This window comes from Cherax quadricarinatus, chromosome 59 (genome assembly GCF_038502225.1).
Source record: "Cherax quadricarinatus isolate ZL_2023a chromosome 59, ASM3850222v1, whole genome shotgun sequence".
Lineage (NCBI taxonomy): Eukaryota > Metazoa > Arthropoda > Malacostraca > Decapoda > Parastacidae > Cherax > Cherax quadricarinatus.
Genome location: NC_091350.1, coordinates 1471980 through 1494479, shown reverse-complemented (window position 1 = coordinate 1494479; position 22500 = coordinate 1471980). Strand labels below are relative to the sequence as shown.

Sequence of the window (22500 nt, the reverse complement as noted above, 5' to 3'; positions counted from 1 at the left end):
CTAAACAAACACAATCAAATATATTTTTTTCGTTAGGTTCAGAATGATTTTGGCGAAATTATTGCATACACAAATTTTCACTTGTCCTATATGGCAAGATGAGCGTTGCTATTTAAGCCAAGATCGCAAGTTGTGCCTATTCGGCACGACATACATATATATATACAGTGGACCCCCGCATAACGATCAGCTCCCAACTCGACCAATTATGTAAGCGTATTTTTGTAAATGCTTTTGTAGGTGTATTTTTAGGGGTCTGAAACGGACTAATTCACAATATTTCTTATAGGAACAAAATCAGTCTATAACGGCACCAAAAGAGACTTCTGGATTGAAATAATATCGTTATGCGGGGGTCCACTGTATATATATATATATATATATATATATATATATATATATATATATATGTTGTGTCAAATATGCAGAACTTGCGATCTTGGCTTAAATAGCAATGCTCGTCTTACCATATAGGACGAGCAAAAATTTGTGTATGGAATAATTTCGCCAAAATCATTCTGAACCTAATGAAAAAAATATATTTCCCTGTGTTTGTTTAGTATTAAAATATTGCAAACAAATCTAAAATATATTTAGTTGGGTTAGGCTAAAATAAATTGTTTTTGTTATAATAAGGTTAGGTAAGTTTTCTAAGATTCTTTTGGAGCAAAATTAAAAATTTTTACATTAACATTAATGAAAAAATATATCTTTAAACATATAAGAGAAAATTTTAGAAAGGACCTAATTTTAAATGAGTTCTTGCTAATTGACCAGTTTTACATATTCGGCATGACACACACACACACATTATATATATATATATATATATATATATATATATATATATATATATATGATGAGGGTCACCATTCCAGCTATGGAGGTGGTACTTCCCTATATATTATGTAAAAAATAAAATATATATATATATATATATATATATATATATATATATATATATATATATATATACTAGGCAGTAGGTTGGTAGACAGCAACCACCCAGGGAGGTTCTACCGTCCTGCCAAGGGAGTGTAAAACGAAAGCCTGTAATTGTTTTACATGATGGTAGGATTGCTGGTGTCCTTTTTTCTGTCTCATAAACATACAAGATTTCAGGTAGGTCTTGCTACTTACACTTAGGTCACACTACACATACATGTACAAGCATATATATATATATACACACACACACACCCCTCTGGGTTTTCTTCTATTTTCTTACTAGTTCTTGTTCTTGTTTATTTCCCGTTATCTCCATGGGGAAGTGGATCAGAATTCTTCCTCCGAAGCCATGCGTGTTGTAAGAGGCAACTAAAATGCCGGGAGCAAGGGGCTAGTAACCCCTTCTCCTGTTTACACATTACTAAATGTAAAAGGAGAAACTTTCGTTTTTCCTTTTAGGCCACCCCCGCCTCAGTGGGATATGGCCAATGTGTTGAAAGATATATATATATATATATATATATACTCACACACCTACCATCCGACTTACGACCGTGTTTTTTTTTGCCAAATTTCTGGGAAATAAACATTTGTGTTGTACACAGTGTCCAAATATCTGAATACGTTCACCTCCTCCATACTCTCTCCCTCCAATCTGATATTCAATCTTTCATCACCTAATCTTTTTGTTATCCTCATAACCTTACTCTTTCCTGTATTCACCTTTAATTTTCTTCTTTTGCACACCCTACCAAATTCATCCACCAATCTCTGCAACTTCTCTTCAGAATCTCCCAAGAGCACAGTGTCATCAGCAAAGAGCAGCTGTGACAACTCCCACTTTGTGTGTGATTCTTTATCTTTTAACTCCACGCCTCTTGCCAAGACCCTCGCATTTACTTCTCTTACAACCCCATCTATAAATATATTAAACAACCACGGTGACATCACACATCCTTGTCTAAGGCCTACTTTTACTGGGAAATAATTTCCCTCTTTCCTACATACTCTAACTTGAGCCTCACTATCCTCGTAAAAACTCTTCACTGCTTTCAGTAACCTACCTCCTACACCATACACTTGCAACATCTGCCACATTGCCCCCCTATCCACCCTGTCATACGCCTTTTCCAAATCCATAAATGCCACAAAGACCTCTTTAGCCTTATCTAAATACTGTTCACTTATATGTTTCACTGTAAACACCTGGTCCACACACCCCCTACCTTTCCTAAAGCCTCCTTGTTCATCTGCTATCCTATTCTCCGTCTTACTCTTAATTCTTTCAATTATAACTCTACCATACACTTTACCAGGTACACTCAACAGACTTATCCCCCTATAATTTTTGCACTCTCTTTTATCCCCTTTGCCTTTATACAAAGGAACTATGCATGCTCTCTGCATGCATAGTTATATATATATATATATATATATATATATATATATATATATATATATATATATATATATATATATATTATATATATATATATATATATATATTATATATATATATATATATATATATATTATATATATATATATATATATATATATTATATATATATATATATATTATATATATATATATATATTATATATATATATATATATTATATATATATATATATATATACTCACACACCTACCATCCGACTTACGACCGTGTTTTTTTTTGCCAAATTTCTGGGAAATAAACATTTGTGTTGTACACAGTGTTTATCCTAAACCTTACAGTATAAAATACAGTACTAACAGCATAAAAAGTAGAGTAAAACATGAAATACCAAAATAAAACAATAAAATAAAGTCATTACAAAAATGTGATGTTGATATTCAGTAGTAAAGTTCGACTTGCGTCCATTTCGACTTACGACCGGTTTCTCTGAACCGAACTCGGTCGTAATTCGGATGGTAGGTGTGTGTGTGTGTGTGTGTGTGTGTGTGTGTGTGTGTGTGTGTGTGTGTGTGTGTGTGTGTGTGTGTGTGTTGTGTGTTTATATATATATATATATATATATATATATATATATATATATATATATATATATATATATATATATATATATATATATATATATATATATATATATATATATACTATAGTGTGTGTGTGTATGTATGTTTAGAGTTACTAAAGTGAACAGAATGTCCTGCACTTTCTTTGTGAAATGTTATGCAGTTGCATCAAAAATAACTTAGCGGCCTAATCTTAAATAACAATTTTAATAAAAACTACATAACCCATTATTTCTTACTTTTGCATAGCATTAAATAGTAAAAACTGCTTAACCCATTATAGCTTAATTTTGCATAGAATATTAATTGAGCCTCGTTTCATTTTATATTATTTATCATTGAAATTCAATATACTAGACTCTTTTCATGATGTGAAATCTAAATTTGTATCTAGAAAATTCTGGCTAAATGTGTTTTTGTGCAATTATTATAAAATTTGTAGTGTGTGAATGCTGCATTCTTTGTCATACTGTAGTATGATAAAAAGACAAAAACTAGCCATTCTGCATGAGCTAATTAAGCTAAATCTGTCTTTCAGTATCTTCCAACGCTGTGTCAACTCGGCGGAGTGAAGGGGTCTGGGGACACCACACACCCACCTGTGGGCCCCCTTCTGTCCGGGGCCACGTCCACGATGGGGTCTGGGGGCTCCCTTCGTCAGGGAGTCACGGGCCATCTACCCCTCGGCACTCTTCATCAGTCACTTCCTCGCCACCACACAGTCACCCTCCCGCGCACCACCACCACCACCACAACCACCACCACCAACCTTCATCACGCCACCCTTAATCATGCCGATGAAGATGCTTCATACAAATCCTTTTCTCGTGATTCAGGTCATGGTGGGTCTGAGCAGGAAGACTCTCCACGTGCTGGCTGGAACAGTCACCACCATCGCTACTCCAATTCCCTGACAGCAGACCTCAAGAATGCTTATCTTGCTAAACTTAATAGTATCAATGCTGCAGGAGGACTGGATGGTGGTCTCGCATTCCCCAGCATGGAAGGTGGGAACAAGGTCATCACTGTACCAAACAGTTACACAACACAGCTCTCACCAGCTGCTGTTCCTCCTGCCGTGGCTGCAATGCTACGGGGAAATGGCACTACAGCTCGTTCTCATTCTCCTTGGAATCATACATACATGGAGATTGAGACTGAAGCTGACCCAGTGTATGAGGAGATTGAGCGTGAACGTTGGGTAGGTCGATCTGGAGGTGTGGTTGGTGCTCCTGCAGGACAAGAAACTATGCAGGTATCCGACCTCTCTGATGAAGATGTCAAACGTGGCACGCCGAGTGACATGAGTCGCCAATCTTCTCGTAGCTATGGTGATGCCCGACCTCTGCTACCATACCATCATGCACAGGGTCATCACTATGCCAGAAGTCCACAGGATCAACAGTTTGCTCTCAGCGAAGAAAGATTACGAGATTTTAATGCTGCACAGATGAGCCGAGACTTGGAACAACTGCAACAAGCACAGCAGCAATACTCGCGAGAGAATTTGATGACTGTGGCTGTTTTGAATGGTGAGCAGGTTGTGTGTCGCTTAACATCACCCTCAAATCCACAGGCTCCTCAGAGTCTGCCAGTAATACACGAGGGCAGTGGACGAGGTCTTGTAGTGTCACAGGCATCTCCTGCCACCAATGGCTACCCAGCACATCTTGTGGTGTCTCGCCCCAGTCAGTACAGACCCCAGCAATTTAGTGAGTGTTAGTGAGCGGCAGCATACTTTTTTAACTATCCCATTGATGGATATAAAGGCCAGACTGCAAAATTAACAAGTGTCTTTTAGACTTGTTTTTTCCACTTGTTCTTACCAGCTTGTGACTTTTGAACTTTGTCACCATTTGTGTGGTTGATATCAACAGCTGGTATAATCCTTGATGGTGCAAGGCACTTTTTTCGTACTGTATTGCATTTTATGTTCAAAACTTCAGTGAATCTTAATTGCCATTATAAGAAAAAAGTCGAGTGTATGTACAGCAGCAAAAAGACTGCTACCAAAGCATTCTTCCACAGTTGTGTTTGTGACAAGAATGGACGTCACATCTAGCAGCTATGATAACTAGTCGATGTATTTTTTTATTTATTGGTCTCATTTGTTTGTGCCACAGAACTTTTGTAGCTCTGTGAAACTGATGTTGAAGCCTTTGTGATTTATGTATGTAAGTGCTTTTCTACTTTTTTTTTTTGAGTGGTACATTCCAAGAGTTGAGTGTTCAGTTATTTGTTATTCAGTTAAGCCTCAGTGCCCCAATGCTCTAAACTTCGCTTCAGAATCACACCAATAAACTTGGATGGCTATTAGAGGAAGTGCCTTTTTCGGTCAGAGGAGTGTGTACTTGTATAAAGGAATATTTGGATGTATATAATGTTGTAAATAAATATATTTATATGTACGTTTTCTTAATGAAAAGCCAAAGCTTCTAGATGTAGAAGAGTCTTTGAGAGTCATTTCCAACGGGCCTTTTCTTCGCTTAGTGGAAGAGAAACACTGATATGTTTCCTATTAAATACTTCACTGGCAGCAGTTCCGGGGCCTTCACCGGCTGTCAGCAAGTACCTCTCTGAGCAGTGCCAGGCCAGGCAGTGCCTCACTTCATTTGGGCTTCATGACCCTCCCATTGGTGCCTCCTTACTTTATGGTAAATACTGCCATCCAGGTCAGTATAGCCTCTACTCCTTACAGTATGGCTGAACCCACTGTATTAGGAGGCAGTGTCGTGTAGTCTAGGGTGCTCCTATAATAATTGTAAAAAGAATATTATAGATCCAGACATGCAGACACTGTTCATACTAGATAAATGCCACTAGCTTAGCCGGACCCCGGAGCTAGCTTCTGCCACCATCTCTTCTCCAACTTGTGAGCTGTGATACGTTGAATAGATAATCAGTGTAAAATATGACAATAAAATAATTTAATGGAAAAGGTGTTTTATTATTGTTAAATGTTTCTACACAATTATACGTATATAAAAATACATGGGATAACAGGTATATCTTGTTACTTCTATGACACTAAACGTGCATGTACAGACGTATATATTTACACACCCATCTAGGTTTTCTTCTGTTTTCCTAACAGTTCTTGTTCTTTATTTCTTATCTTCATGGGGAAGTGGAATTGAATTCATCCATAAGCTATGCATGTCGTAGATGACTACCAAAATGCTGGGAACAAGGGGCTACTAACCCCCTTCTCCTGTATGAATTACTAAAGTTAACAAGAGAAACTTTTGTTTCTCTTTTTTTGGCCGCCCTGCCTCGATGGGATACAGCCAGTTCATTGCAAGAATACATATACAGTGGACCCCCGGTTTACAATATTATTTCATTCCAGTAGTATGTTCAGGTGCCAGTACTGAACGAATTTGTTCCCATAAGGAATATTGTGAATTAGATTAGTCCATTTGACCCCCAAACATACACGTACAAACGCACCTACATAAATACACTTACATAATTGGTCGCATTGGGAGGTGATCGTAAGCCGGGGGTCCACTGTATATATATATATATATATATGCCGGGAGCAATGGGCTAGTAACCCCTTCTCCTGTAGACATTTACTAAAAAAGAGAAGAAGAAAAACTTTATAAAACTGGGATGCTTAAATGTGCGTGGATGACAAGAAACAGATGATTGCTGATGTTATGAATGAAAAGAAGTTGGATGTCCTGGCCCTAAGCGAAACAAAGCTGAAGGGGGTAGGAGAGTTTCAGTGGGGGGAAATAAATGGGATTAAATCTGGAGTATCTGAGAGAGTTAGAGCAAAGGAAGGGGTAGCAGTAATGTTAAATGATCAGTTATGGAAGGAGAAAAGAGAATATGATTGTGTAAATTCAAGAATTATGTGGATTAAAGTAAAGGTTGGATGTGAGAAGTGGGTCATAATAAGTGTGTATGCACCTGGAGAAGAGAGGAATGCAGAGGAGAGAGAGAGATTTTGGGAGATGTTAAGTGAATGTATAGGAGCCTTTGAACCAAGTGAGAGAGTAATTGTGGTAGGGGACCTGAATGCTAAAGTAGGAGAAACTTTTAGAGAGGGTGTGGTAGGTAAGTTTAGGGTGCCAGGTGTAAATGATAATGGGAGCCCTTTGATTGAACTTTGTATAGAAAGGGGTTTAGTTATAGGTAATACATATTTTAAGAAAAAGAGGATAAATAAGTAAGTATACAAGATATGATGTAGGGCGAAATGACAGTAGTTTGTTGGATTATGTATTGGTAGATAAAAGACTGTTGAGTAGACTTCAGGATGTACATGTTTATAGAGGGGCCACAGATATATCAGATCACTTTCTAGTTGTAGCTACACTGAGAGTAAAAGGTAGATGGGATACAAGGAGAATAGAAGCATCAGGGAAGAGAGAGGTGAAGGTTTATAAACTAAAAGAGGAGGCAGATAGGGTAAGATATAAACAGCTATTGGAGGATAGATGGGCTAATGAGAGCATAGGCAATGGGGTCGAAGAGGTATGGGGTAGGTTTAAAAATGTAGTGTTAGAGTGTTCAGCAGAAGTTTGTGGTTACAGGAAAGTGGGTGCAGGAGGGAAGAGGAGCGATTGGTGGAATGATGATGTAAAGAGAGTAGTAAGGGAGAAAAAGTTAGCATATGAGAAGTTTTTACAAAGTAGAAGTGATGCAAGGAGGGAAGAGTATATGGAGAAAAAGAGAGAGGTTAAGAGAGTGGTGAAGCAATGTAAAAAGAGAGCAAATGAGAGAGTGGGTGAGATGTTATCAACAAATTTTGTTGAAAATAAGAAAAAGTTTTGGAGTGAGATTAACAAGTTAAGAAAGCCTAGAGAACAAATGGATTTGTCAGTTAAAAATAGGAGAGGAGAGTTATTAAATGGAGAATTAGAGGTATTGGGAAGATGGAGGGAATATTTTGAGGAATTGTTAAATGTTAATGAAGATAGGGAAGCTGTGATTTCGTGTATAGGGCAAGGAGAAATAACATCTTGTAGGAGTGAGGAAGAGCCAGTTGTGAGTGTGGGGGAAGTTTGTGAGGCAGTAGGTAAAATGAAAGGGGGTAAGGCAGCCGGGATTGATGGGATAAAGATAGAAATGTTAAAAGCAGGTGGGGATATAGTTTTGGAGTGGTTGGTGCAATTATTTAATAAATGTATAGAAGAGGGTAAGGTACCTAGGGATTGGCAGAGAGCATGCATAGTTCCTTTGTATAAAGGCAAAGGGGATAAAAGAGAGTGCAAAAATTATAGGGGGATAAGTCTGTTGAGTATACCTGGTAAAGTGTATGGTAGAGTTATAATTGAAAGAATTAAGAGTAAGACGGAGAATAGGATAGCAGATGAACAAGGAGGCTTTAGGAAAGGTAGGGGGTGTGTGGACCAGGTGTTTACAGTGAAACATATAAGTGAACAGTATTTAGATAAGGCTAAAGAGGTCTTTGTGGCATTTATGGATTTGGAAAAGGCGTATGACAAGGTGGATAGGGGGGGCAATGTGGCAGATGTTGCAAGTGTATGGTGTAGGAGGTAGGTTACTGAAAGCAGTGAAGAGTTTTTACGAGGATAGTGAGGCTCAAGTTAGAGTATGTAGGAAAGAGGGAAATTTTTTCCCAGTAAAAGTGGGCCTTAGACAAGGATGTGTGATGTCACCGTGGTTGTTTAATATATTTATAGATGGGGTTGTAAGAGAAGTAAATGCGAGGGTCTTGGCAAGAGGCGTGGAGTTAAAATTCTATTTATTTCAATATACAGTTCACTACTGTATAAACATTAAAAAATATACCAGAAATGTTATAAATGGTGCAAAGGTGACATTGAAACAATATCAGAGATGGTTAACACAAACTCACTACCGATATAGTGTGCTCCTCACTAGTGACGAATTCGTTTAACAATGCAATCTTAGTAATGGAACTCGGTCGTTAAGTGAGGAGAGGATGTATATATATATATATATAGATCTATATATATATATATATATATATATATATATATATATATATATATATATATATATATATATATATATATATATATATATATATATATATATATATCCTCCATGGGGAAGTGGAACAGAATTCTTCCTCCGTAAGCCATGCGTGTTGTAAGAGGCGACTAAAATGCCGGGAGCAAGGGGCTAGTAACCTCTTCTCCTGTATATATTACTAAATGTAAAAGGAGAAACTTTCGTTTTTCCTTTTGGGCCACCCCGCCTCGGTGGGATACGGCCGGTGTGTTGAAAGAAAGAAGAAATATATATATATATATATATATATATATATATATACAGTATATATATATATATATATATATATTTTTTTTTTTTTTTTTTTTATTATCACACCGGCCGATTCCCACCAAGGCAGGGTGGCCCGAAAAAGAAAAACTTTCACCATCATTCACTCCATCACTGTCTTGCCAGAAGGGTGCTTTACACTACAGTTTTTAAACTGCAACATTAACACCCCTCCTTCAGAGTGCAGGCACTGTACTTCCCATCTCCAGGACTCAAGTCCGGCCTGCCGGTTTCCCTGAATCCCTTCATAAATGTTACTTTGCTCACACTCCAACAGCACGTCAAGTATTAAAAACCATTTGTCTCCATTCACTCCTATCAAACACGCTCACGCATGCCTGCTGGAAGTCCAAGCCCCTCGCACACAAAACCTCCTTTACCCCCTCCCTCCAACCCTTCCTAGGCCGACCCCTACCCCGCCTTCCTTCCACTACAGACTGATACACTCTTGAAGTCATTCTGTTTCGCTCCATTCTCTCTACATGTCCGAACCACCTCAACAACCCTTCCTCAGCCCTCTGGACAACAGTTTTGGTAATCCCGCACCTCCTCCTAACTTCCAAACTACGAATTCTCTGCATTATATTCACACCACACATTGCCCTCAGACATGACATCTCCACTGCCTCCAGCCTTCTCCTCGCTGCAACATTCATCACCCACGCTTCACACCCATATAAGAGCGTTGGTAAAACTATACTCTCATACATTCCCCTCTTTGCCTCCAAGGACAAAGTTCTTTGTCTCCACAGACTCCTAAGTGCACCACTCACTCTTTTTCCCTCATCAATTCTATGATTCACCTCATCTTTCATAGACCCATCCGCTGACACGTCCACTCCCAAATATCTGAATACGTTCACCTCCTCCATACTCTCTCCCTCCAATCTGATATTCAATCTTTCATCACCTAATCTTTTTGTTATCCTCATAACCTTACTCTTTCCTGTATTCACCTTTAATTTTCTTCTTTTGCACACCCTACCAAATTCATCCACCAATCTCTGCAACTTCTCTTCAGAATCTCCCAAGAGCACAGTGTCATCGGCAAAGAGCAGCTGTGACAACTCCCACTTTGTGTGTGATTCTTTATCTTTTAACTCCACGCCTCTTGCCAAGACCCTCGCATTTACTTCTCTTACAACCCCATCTATAAATATATTAAACAACCACGGTGACATCACACATCCTTGTCTAAGGCCTACTTTTACTGGGAAAAAATTTCCCTCTTTCCTACATACTCTAACTTGAGCCTCACTATCCTCGTAAAAACTCTTCACTGCTTTCAGTAACCTACCTCCTACACCATACACTTGCAACATCTGCCACATTGCCCCCCTATCCACCCTGTCATACGCCTTTTCCAAATCCATAAATGCCACAAAGACCTCTTTAGCCTTATCTAAATACTGTTCACTTATATGTTTCACTGTAAACACCTGGTCCACACACCCCCTACCTTTCCTAAAGCCTCCTTGTTCATCTGCTATCCTATTCTCCGTCTTACTCTTAATTCTTTCAATTATAACTCTACCATACACTTTACCAGGTACACTCAACAGACTTATCCCCCTATAATTTTTGCACTCTCTTTTATCCCCTTTGCCTTTATACAAAGGAACTATGCATGCTCTCTGCCAATCCCTAGGTACCTTACCCTCTTCCATACATTTATTAAATAATTGCACCAACCACTCCAAAACTATATCCCCACCTGCTTTTAACATTTCTATCTTTATCCCATCAATCCCGGCTGCCTTACCCCCTTTCATTTTACCTACTGCCTCACGAACTTCCCCCACACTCACAACTGGCTCTTCCTCACTCCTACAAGATGTTATTCCTCCTTGCCCTATACACGAAATCACAGCTTCCCTATCTTCATCAACATTTAACAATTCCTCAAAATATTCCTTCCATCTTCCCAATACCTCTACCTCTCCATTTAATAACTCTCCTCTCCTATTTTTAACTGACAAATCCATTTGTTCTCTAGGCTTTCTTAACTTGTTAATCTCACTCCAAAACTTTTTCTTATTTTCAACAAAATTTGTTGATAACATCTCACCCACTCTCTCATTTGCTCTCTTTTTACATTGCTTCACCACTCTCTTAACTTCTCTCTTTTTCTCCATATACTCTTCCCTCCTTGCATCACTTCTACTTTGTAAAAACTTCTCATATGCTAACTTTTTCTCCCTTACTACTCTCTTTACATCATCATTCCACCAATCGCTCCTCTTCCCTCCTGCACCCACTTTCCTGTAACCACAAACTTCTGCTGAACACTCTAACACTACATTTTTAAACCTACCCCATACCTCTTCGACCCCATTGCCTATGCTCTCATTAGCCCATCTATCCTCCAATAGCTGTTTATATCTTACCCTAACTGCCTCCTCTTTTAGTTTATAAACCTTCACCTCTCTCTTCCCTGATGCTTCTATTCTCCTTGTATCCCATCTACCTTTTACTCTCAGTGTAGCTACAACTAGAAAGTGATCTGATATATCTGTGGCCCCTCTATAAACATGTACATCCTGAAGTCTACTCAACAGTCTTTTATCTACCAATACATAATCCAACAAACTACTGTCATTTCGCCCTACATCATATCGTGTATACTTATTTATCCTCTTTTTCTTAAAATATGTATTACCTATAACTAAACCCCTTTCTATACAAAGTTCAATCAAAGGGCTCCCATTATCATTTACACCTGGCACCCCAAACTTACCTACCACACCCTCTCTAAAAGTTTCTCCTACTTTAGCATTCAAGTCCCCTACCACAATTACTCTCTCACTTGGTTCAAAGGCTCCTATACATTCACTTAACATCTCCCAAAATCTCTCTCTCTCCTCTGCATTCCTCTCTTCTCCAGGTGCATACACGCTTATTATGACCCACTTCTCGCATCCAACCTTTACTTTAATCCACATAATTCTTGAATTTACACATTCATATTCTCTTTTCTCCTTCCATAACTGATCATTTAACATTACTGCTACCCCTTCCTTTGCTCTAACTCTCTCAGATACTCCAGATTTAATCCCATTTATTTCCCCCCACTGAAACTCTCCTACCCCCTTCAGCTTTGTTTCGCTTAGGGCCAGGACATCCAACTTCTTTTCATTCATAACATCAGCAATCATCTGTTTCTTGTCATCCGCACTACATCCACGCACATTTAAGCAACCCAGTTTTATAAAGTTTTTCTTCTTCTCTTTTTTAGTAATTGTATACAGGAGAAGGGGTTACTAGCCCATTGCTCCCGGCATTTTAGTCGCCTCATACGACACGCATGGCTTACGGAGGAAAGATTCTTTTCCACTTCCCCATGGACAATAGAAGAAATAAAAAAGAACAAGAGCTATTTAGAAAAAGGAGAAAAACCTAGATGTATGTATATATATATATGCATGTGCGTGTCTGTGAAGTGTGACCAAAGTGTAAGTAGGAGTAGCAAGATATCCCTGTTATCTTAGCGTGTTTATGAGACAGAAAAAGAAACCAGCAATCCTACCATCATGCAAAACAGTTACAGGTTTTTGTTTCACAGTCATGGGGAAGTGAAACAGAATTCTTCCTCCGTAAGCCATGCGTGTTGTAAGAGGCGACTAAAATGCCGGGAGCAAGGGGCTAGTAACCTTTTCTCCTGTATATATTACTAAATGTAAAAGGAGAAACTTTCGTTTTTTCTTTTGGGCCACCCCGCCTCGGTGGGATACGGCCGGTGTGTTGAAAGAAAGATATATATATATATATATATATATATATATACGTATATATATATATATACAGTGGACCCCCGCATAACGATTACCTCCGAATGCAACCAATTCTGTAAGTGTATTTATGTAAGTGCGTTTGTACGTGTATGTTTGGGGGTCTGAAATGGACTAATCTACTTCACAATATTCCTTATGGGAACAAATTCGGTCAGTACTGGCACCTGAACATACTTCTGGAGTGAAAAAATATTGTTAACCGGGGGTCCACTGTATATATATATATATATATATACAGTGGACCCTCGACCAACGATGGCATCAATTAACGATAAATCCGACTAGCGATACATTTTAACGCAAAATTTTTGCCTCGACTAGCGCTAAAAAACTCTACCAACACTATTTGTTCCGTCAGACGCATCCACTTCTGGCCAGTGTTTACAAGCCAGCCAGCCACCGTGGTCGCTTCCAAGCATACAATCGGAACATTTCATGTTATCACAGTCTTTTTAGTGATTGCACCTGCAAAATAAGTCACCATGGGCCCCAAGAAATCTTCTAGTGCCAACCCTACAGCAAAAAGGGTGAGAATTACTATGGATATGAAGAAAGAGATCATTGCTAAGTATGAAAGTGGAGTGCGTATCTCCGAGCTGGCCAGGTTGTACACAAAACCCCAATCAACCATCGCTACTATTGTGGCCAAGAAAACGGCAATCAAGGAAGCTGTTCTTGCCAAAGGTGCAACTATGTTTTCGAAACTGAGATCGCAAGTACTTGAAGATGTTGAGAGACTGTTATTGGTGTGGATAAACGAAAAACAGATAGCAGGAGATAGCATCTCTCAAGCGATCATATGTGAAAAGGCTAGGAAGTTGCATTACGATTTAATGAAAAAAATGCCAGCAACTAGTGGTGATGTGAGTGAATTTAAGGCCAGCAAAGGTTGGTTTGAGAGATTTAAAGGGAAGGGAAGTAACCCCGGAAAAGGACTTGCCACCTCAAGTCCTAATGGAAGGGGATTCCCCTTCTAAACACTAAGACCATCAACACTCTCCCCTCCTCCCATCCCAACAATCATCACCAGATCTTCAATAAAGGTAAGTGTCATGTAACTGTGCATGTCTTCTTCAGTTTGTGTGTATTAAAATTAATATTTCATGTGGTAAAAACAATTTTTTTTTCATACTTTGGGGTGTCCTACACGGATTAATTTGATTTCCATTATTTCTTATGGGGAAAATTAACTTGACTAACGATAATTTTGACTAACGATGAGCTCTCAGGAATGGATTAATAGCGTTAGTCGAGGGTCCACTGTATATATAATGTATATATATATATACGTATATATATATACGAGAGAGAGAGAGTGGTTCCAGGCAAATAACAATACCTTGACTAGCTGGGGATTTGAAACCTAGATATTTTAACATGGGAAAAGTTGGTAGATGGATCTACAGCTTCCCAACGAATAGAACACAAAGAGTAATAGTAAACAGAGTAAAGTCTGAGGTGGCCACAGTGAAAAGCTCAGTTTCACAAGGCACAATACTTGCCCCCATCCATTATGTTAAGTATATCAAGTAAATTTCTTAAAAGCTGAGGAAGACACTGAACTAATGTTATTAGATAAATACGTACATGATTGAGAATGGTTGGATGTCCATATATCTGACAGAGATGCAAGCCACAGCACTGTGTCTTCCTTTGCGAATGACACCTGAGTTTGCATGACAGTGTCCTCCATCAAAGACACTGCAAGACTCCGAGTGCAAATCAACCAAATCTTTAAATGAGCCACAGGAAACATGGAGTTGAATGAAGAGAAATTTCAATTACTCCAATATGAAAAACTCAAAGAAATTAAAACTATATTAGAGTATCAGGGGATCTCTCTTTTGAAGGCCACAACAACATGTATCTATCACATCTGCTAGAAAAATGATAGGACAGATAATGAGAACCTTCAAAACTAGGGATGCCAAGCCCATGATGATTACCTACAAATCACTTCTCTCTAGGTTGGAATATTGCTGTACACTAACAGTGCCCTTCAAGGCAGGTAATATTTATGACCTGGAGAATGTACAGAGACCCTTCACGGCAAACATAAGCACAATAAAACACCAAAATTACTGGAAACAGTTGAAGTTCCTTGACTTGGGTTCCTTGGAATACAGGCGAGAAAGATACGTGATAATATACACTTGGAAAGTCCTAGAGGGATTGGTACTAAGTTGGTACACGAAAATCACTCCCTGCAAAAGCAAAAGACTGGGCAGATGGTGCAATATTCTCCAGTGAAAAGCAGGGGCACCATGAGTACAATAGGAGGCAATGCAATAAGTGTCAGGAGCCCAAGATTGTTCAACTTCCCCTCAGCATATATAAGGGGGATTCAAGAAGGTGGTAGACAGGCACCTAAAGTCAGTACCTGACCAGCCGGGTTGTGGTTCGAACGTCAGTTTACGTGCGGCCAGCATTGACAGCCTGGTTGATCAGTCCTTGATCCACCACAAAGCCTGGTCACAGACCAGGCAGCGGGGGTGTTGACCTTCCGAAACCCTCTCCAGGTATACTCCAGGTCTCCTGGAAAGCCCACCAAAACTCTTAAGACACCTTAGTCCACTTGGCCATCAATACTTTAAACATCAGGTGCCTAGTACCACTAGACATGTCACCCCTGATGTGAGCATATACATGGCCATGGAAGCTACAGGACTAATTTCATTCTCCCATTTGGAATATCAGCCTCCACAAGCAGTACACATATTAATGCAAGAAGACTAAGGTGTCTCAGAATCTTGGTTGGCTTGTCAGGAGGTGTGCTAAAATATTGGGGGTTTAATACCTGGCTAGTCACGGTATTTTATATATATATATATATATATATATATATATATATATATATATATATATATATATATATATATATATATATATATATATATATATATATATATATATATATATACACATACACACACACACTTCACTGGACTTTCCTTACACGGAAGTTCGTCATTCACAACGTGATCCAACGACAAGCTGCTTGAATTGACAGTAAAGATAGCAAAGAGTTGGCAGACCCAACCCCATACAGCAAGACCCGCTGATTATTATAGCTTTGCCAGCACTGAACCGCCCATTTGACCTCTGTCCCCACTGTAGAAGTATGTACACCTGTGGGTAGATTCAAAATGCAGGCAAACCAAAATACAACGAAGTACATGGATCACCAAGCACGGGACAAGTGTAGAAATCTTAAGAGGGAACTGGACAAGTATCTTCACCACTGTGATAGATATATAGGTGAACAGGCTACCAGCAGCAACAGCCTGGTTGACCAGACGAGCCTGGTCAAAGGCCAGACTCTGGTAGTGGAAGAACACTTGGAACTCATCAAAGGTATCAAAGGAAAATGAAAGGGCAGTGGAAGGAGGCAAAGCCTGCCCAGCACGACCACCACAGACTGGATAGCAGCAAATTATTTTGAAGCACTGAAGTCATAAGTATTATACAGTTAGTGACGAACGAAAGATAATCAGCTCTGATCAAAGGAAGGGGGGAGGTAGCTCAGATCACTGGAATAAGAACCTCTCGCCAGCATCAAGGCACCATCTTTAAAGGGTGTACAATTGTCAAAAAAAAAAAATAATGAGATCAGTAGGGGTGCGGTGGGGACAATAAGGGAACACTGTATCAACATCCGGGGCCCCAGACTATTCAGCATCTTACCAGAAGATATCAAAAACACAGCTGGAACAAGTATAGAAGCCTTCAAGAGGAAACTAACCACGTAACTTCACCAGGTGCCAGATCAACCAGGCTGTGATGGATATGTGAGGCAGCGGGCCTCCAGCAGCAACAGCCTGGTTGACCAGGCAAGCACTAGACGAGCCTGGCCCATGGCAGGGCTGAGAGAGTAGTGAAACTCTCGAAACTCTTCAAAGGTATATCAAAGGTAAGGTATATGTAATATCCCAACATGGATACCAGTTTTTAACCAGATATATATAACCTATTAACCTTTGTTTATAGGTTAAATATTAATTAGTTGCAGTCGTAACTAGATACTACCTTGCCAGCAATCTTAGGTTAGGCAAGATTTGTCAGGAAACAGGACAAATGTTTCCTGACGCTGGTTTAAGTCATATGATGACCTGCCACTGGAGCTTCTGGTCATCTGACTGAGTCCTTTGGCTGGCTTACCCCACCACCCTTTCAAAATCTGTTATATTATAACCATTTTTTCATGTACCAGTTGAATGTTTGTTGGTCAGTACTGACATTTAGATCCTTACTCCTAGTCAGACTCTAAAATCTATTATTATACAAGAATATGCCCACACAAACTACATTAACAGAGACAAATGATGTTTTAGTAAGTGCAGTTAAAAGATAATAGCTTATAATGACAAAAAGGGCGTTCGTAGTAGCGGCTAATAGCTCGGTAATTAATACTTTTAAAAACTTTTGAGAGCAAGTTATTTATGAAGGGCGTGGCCCTTTATGCCACGAAACTCATAAGCAATCACAGCAACGTCCAGAATATCAACTGTAGTTTTGGCCGAGGTAATGGAAGCAGCTTGCCATGAATGGGAAGGCTGATGATGCACTTAAGCACCCTTTTATAAACGGGATAATTAAGAAAATATGTATTTTTCAAGGGGGAATCTATATTGGTTGTCGTGTCTTAGAGGTGCAAGGCACTTCACTCTAAGACCTGTATATACCCTCTGTGTATATATATACTTGTATCTGTATTGTTTGTAACGGCCTGACAAGGTTTCTGGAAATAAATGGTATAAAATACCGACACAATGGCAATATAAACACAAATGCAGTATGATGTGATCCTTTATTGACTACTTCTGTTTGTGACTTGAAAAAGCCCACTGTGTGGGCGAAACGTAGTCAATAAAGGATCACATCATACTGCATTTGTGTTTATATTGCCACTGACAAGGTTTCTGGAGAGCGAAACGTTGCCACAGTAAAATGTCACATTAGTTGCACAAGTGTCATTTTACTTAATATAGTAAATGTTATTCATCCACATCAGACTATTACGGAATAGTTCTGTGTTACACAAATAACCCGAACATACTACTACTCTGCACCTCTCCTTCCGACAGTATTTAAGTCTCAACACTGTCGCTTGATCTTCAGTTAGTTCCAGACTTTGGAACAGAACTTCTCCAGGCTGAGGGACCGACAACCTCAAATCTACGACATCAAGGGTGATGGACTGATTACATCGTCTTCACATCTCTACTGCTCCTGCCTAGTTTCTGTACTCGACTGAAGAAGCCTACTGTGTAGGCGAAACGTTTCGGAATAAAGTTGCCTATGTGTCTTATCTACCAACCTGTCGGTATTGTATACCATTTGATAATCATAGGAAAGGGAAGCTGACCACGACGTTTCGGACCGACTGGGACCAGTCACGGTATTGTGCCTTTTTCTTATTTACTTCTCTGATAATTGGCAAACTTTCCCCCCAAGTTAAACTGATAAAATTTGAACTGTTAATGTACTGTTTCAGTACGGGTAAACATTTGGATCATTCATATATTTAACAGGTAACAAGAATATTTAGTTTTCGAAGGGTCGCTCCATGACCTGCTGGGTCTGGTACAGTGCTCCATCCTTGAGTGGGGATGACCAGACTGGGTGGGCCATTGGGATAATCCGGGGGGTGGGTCATTGGTCTAATCCGGAAGGGGGGGAGGACATGGACCTGCTCCGCATGGGTCAGTAGGCCTATTGCAGTGTTCCTTCTTATGTTATGTTAAAATACTAGAAAACAAAAACTTGAATTATCGTATTTTCCGGCATATAAGGCGCACGAGTATACCAGACAGATTATATCCAAGAGCTGCAACATAACGTTAGTAAACAACTGCTAAAGTGACTTTGAGCATATAAGGCGCAGGCTGATTTTCTAAGACTGTGGGAATAAAAAGTGCGTCTTATATGCTGGAAAATGCTATAATTGAAAAAAGCACTATCTCAGCTTCCTGGTTCATCTGTTGTCAAAACAAGCGTCACACCCGTATGGGTTATATAGCTATTGATAACAAGATCCACTGAAAAACTGTTATATCTGTTTGTAAGCGGATCACAAACACCAACAGGTGTTTTATAGCGTTATGTATTACAGTTTATAAAGAAAAAAAAATCAGGGACAAAGTTGTCACTTTCCATTTACAAATTACTCGAATCCAAAAATAGGGGGGGGGGGTAATGACGAAAATACTCTCCTCTCAGTAAATTAAAAATTACTGCGGCCTTTGAAGTTCTTCCTGGCGTCTTGTGGGGAAAAGAAAGGAGGTTCCTAGTCTCTCCTGCGGGAAACTGGAAAAATATGAGGTTTGAAAATAATTCTGAACAGAGGGGAAGGCGCTAAACCCGCAAGAAAAGGCGAAGGTGAGGCAACGAGGTTTTGAGCTTAGAAAGGGAAGGATAAGTCTATGTTAACATTGACATAAATATTAACACTGACGTAGATGTTAACAATGACGCAGGTGTGAACACTGACGCAGGTGTGAACACTGACGCAGGTGTGAACACTGACGCAGATGTGAACACTGACGTAGGCTTTAACACTGACGCAGGTGTGAACACTGACGCAGATGTGAACACTGACGTAGGCTTTAACACTGACGCAGGTGTGAACACTGACGCAGGTGTGAACACTGACGTAGGCGTTAACACTGACGCAGGTGTGAACAACATTGTTGGTGTAAATAGTTTCGTGGAGCAACAAGAGTGACCTTCCCACGATCACCGGTATCACGGCGCCTCACTACAAGAGAGAGAGAGGCTGCTTGCACATAACAAATGGGATTTTTCACATGATGTAATGTCTGACTTGCAATTAGTCGCATTAATAGTGATTAGTAATTTTTATTATTAATAATAAAGGAATTATGAAGTGCTTTGGCTACTGCTACTAACTGAATGTATCCCCCAGCTGTCAGCAACTGTCAGCCCAGGCATGTATCCCCCAGCTCTCAGCCACTGTCAGCCCAGGCATGTATCCCCAGCTCTCAGCCACTGTCAGCCAAGGCATGTATCCCCCAGCTGTCAGCCACTGTCAGCCCAGGCATGTATCCCCAGCTCTCAGACACTGTCAGCCCAGGCATGTATCCCCCAGCTCTCAGTCACTGTCAGCCCAGGCATGTATCCCAAAGCTGTCAGCCACTGTCAGCCCAGGCATGTATCCCCAGCTCTCAGCCACTGCCAGCCCAGACAGGTATCCCCCAGCTCTCAGCCACTGTCAGCCCAGGCATGTATCCCCCAGCACTCAGTCACTGTCAGCCCAGACATGTATTCCCCAGTTCTCAGCCACTGTCAGAACAGGCATGTATTCCCCAGCTCTCAGAAACTGTCAGCCCAGGCATATATCCCCCCGCTCTCAGCGACTGCCAGCCCAGGCATGTTTCCCCCAGCTCTCAGACACTGTCAGCCCAGGCATGTATCCCCCAGCTCTCAGACACTGTCAGCCCAGGCATGTATCCCCCAGCTCTCAGAAACTGTCAGCCCAGGCATGTATCCCCCAGCTCTCAGCCACTGTCAGCCCAGGCATGTATCCCCCAGCTCTCAGCCACTGTCAGCCCAGGCATGTATCCCCCAGCTCTCAGCCACTGCCAGCCCAGGCATGTATCCCCCAGCTCTCAGCCACTGCCAGCCCAGGCATGTATCCCCCAGCTCTCAGCCACTGCCAGCCCAGGCATATATCCCCCGCTCTCAGCCACTGTCAGCCCAGGCATGTATTCCTTAGTTCTCAGCCACTGTCAGCCCAGGCATGTATCCCTTAGTTCTCAGCCACTGCCAGCCCAGGCATGTATCCCCCAGCTCTCAGCCACTGCCAGCCCAGGCATGTATCCCCCAGCTCTCAGCCACTGCCAGCCCAGGCATGTATCCCATAGTTCTCAGCCACTGTCAGCCAAGGCATGTATCCCCTAGTTCTCGGCCACTGCCAGCCCAGGCATGTATCCCCCAGCTCTCAGCCACTGCCAGCCCAGGCATGTATCCCCCAGCTCTCAGCCACTGCCAGCCCGGGCATATATCCCCCGCTCTTAGCCACTGTCAGCCCAGGCATGTATTCCCCAGCTCTCAGCCACTGCCAGCCCAGGCATGTATTCCCCAGCTCTCAGCCACTGCCAGCTCAGGCGTGTATCCCCCAGCTCTCAGCCACTGTCAGCCCAGGCATGTATCTCCAGCTCTCAGCCACTGCCAGCCCAGGCATGTATCCCCCCAGCTCTCAGCCACTGTCAGCCCAGGCATGTATCCCCCAGCTCTCAGCCACTGCCAGCCCAAACATGTATCCCCAGCTCTCAGCCACTACCAACCCGGGCATGTATCCCACAGCTCTCAGCCACTGTAAGCCCAGGCATGTATCGCCCAGTTCTCAGCCACTGTCAGCCCAGGCATATATTCCCCAGTTCTCAGCCACTGCCAGCCCAGGCATGTATCCCCTAGTTCTCGGCCACTGTCAGCCCAGGCATGTATCCCCCAGCTCTCAGCCACTGTCAGCCCAGGCATGTATCCCCCAGCTCTCAGCCACTGCCAGCCCAGGCATGTATCCCCCAGCTCTCAGCCACTGTCAGCCCAGGCATGTATCCCCCAGCTCTCAGTCACTGTCAGCCCAGGCATGTATTCCCCAGTTCTCAGCCACTGTCAGCCCAGGCATGTATTCCCCAGTTCTCAGCCACTGTCAGCCCAGGCATGTATTCCCCAGCTCTCAGCCACTGTCAGCCCAGGCATATATCCCCCCGCTCTCAGCGACTGCCAGCCCAGGCATGTATCCCCCAGCTCTCAGACACTGTCAGCCCAGGCATGTATCCCCCAGCTCTCAGACACTGTCAGCCCAGGCATGTATCCCCCAGCTCTCAGAAACTGTCAGCCCAGGCATGTATCCCCCAGCTCTCAGCCACTGTCAGCCCAGGAATGTATCCCCCAGCTCTCAGCCACTGTCAGCCCAGGCATGTATCCCCCAGCTCTCAGCCACTGTCAGCCCAGGCATGTATCCCCCAGCTCTCAGCCACTGCCAGCCCAGGCATGTATCCCCCAGCTCTCAGCCACTGCCAGCCCAGGCATGTATCCCCCAGCTCTCAGCCACTGCCAGCCCAGGCATGTATCCCATAGTTCTCAGCCACTGTCAGCCAAGGCATGTATCCCCTAGTTCTCAGCCACTGTCAGCCCAGGCATGTATCCCTTAGTTCTCAGCCACTGCCAGCCCAGGCATGTATCCCCCAGCTCTCAGCCACTGCCAGCCCAGGCATGTATCCCCCAGCTCTCAGCCACTGCCAGCCCAGGCATATATCCCCCGCTCTCAGCCACTGTCAGCCCAGGCATGTATCCCTTAGTTCTCAGCCACTGTCAGCCCAGGCATGTATCCCTTAGTTCTCAGCCACTGCCAGCCCAGGCATGTATCCCCCAGCTCTCAGCCACTGCCAGCCCAGGCATGTATCCCCCAGCTCTCAGCCACTGCCAGCCCAGG

General features: G+C 41.8%; 1 protein-coding gene and 1 long non-coding RNA gene across 10 annotated transcripts in view; one reads left to right on the top strand and one right to left on the bottom strand.

The window, feature by feature from the left end:
* Nucleotides 1–5378, top strand: part of LOC128698822 (latrophilin Cirl) — a 414208-nt gene extending 408830 nt beyond the window's left edge. For 7 of the 8 annotated variants that reach the window (XM_053791234.2, XM_053791237.2, XM_053791235.2 and 4 more), the window contains one exon: nucleotides 3509–5378. In XM_053791234.2, the coding sequence (XP_053647209.2) occupies nucleotides 3509–4693 (1185 nt within the window). In that variant the 3' untranslated portion in view covers nucleotides 4694–5378. The remainder of the gene's footprint in view (nucleotides 1–3508) is intronic. The other variant, XM_053791239.2, reaches the window with a different exon arrangement.
* LOC138854431 (uncharacterized) overlaps nucleotides 1–22500 on the bottom strand; it is a 70085-nt gene that overhangs the window by 15443 nt on the left and 32142 nt on the right. The window lies entirely within an intron of this gene.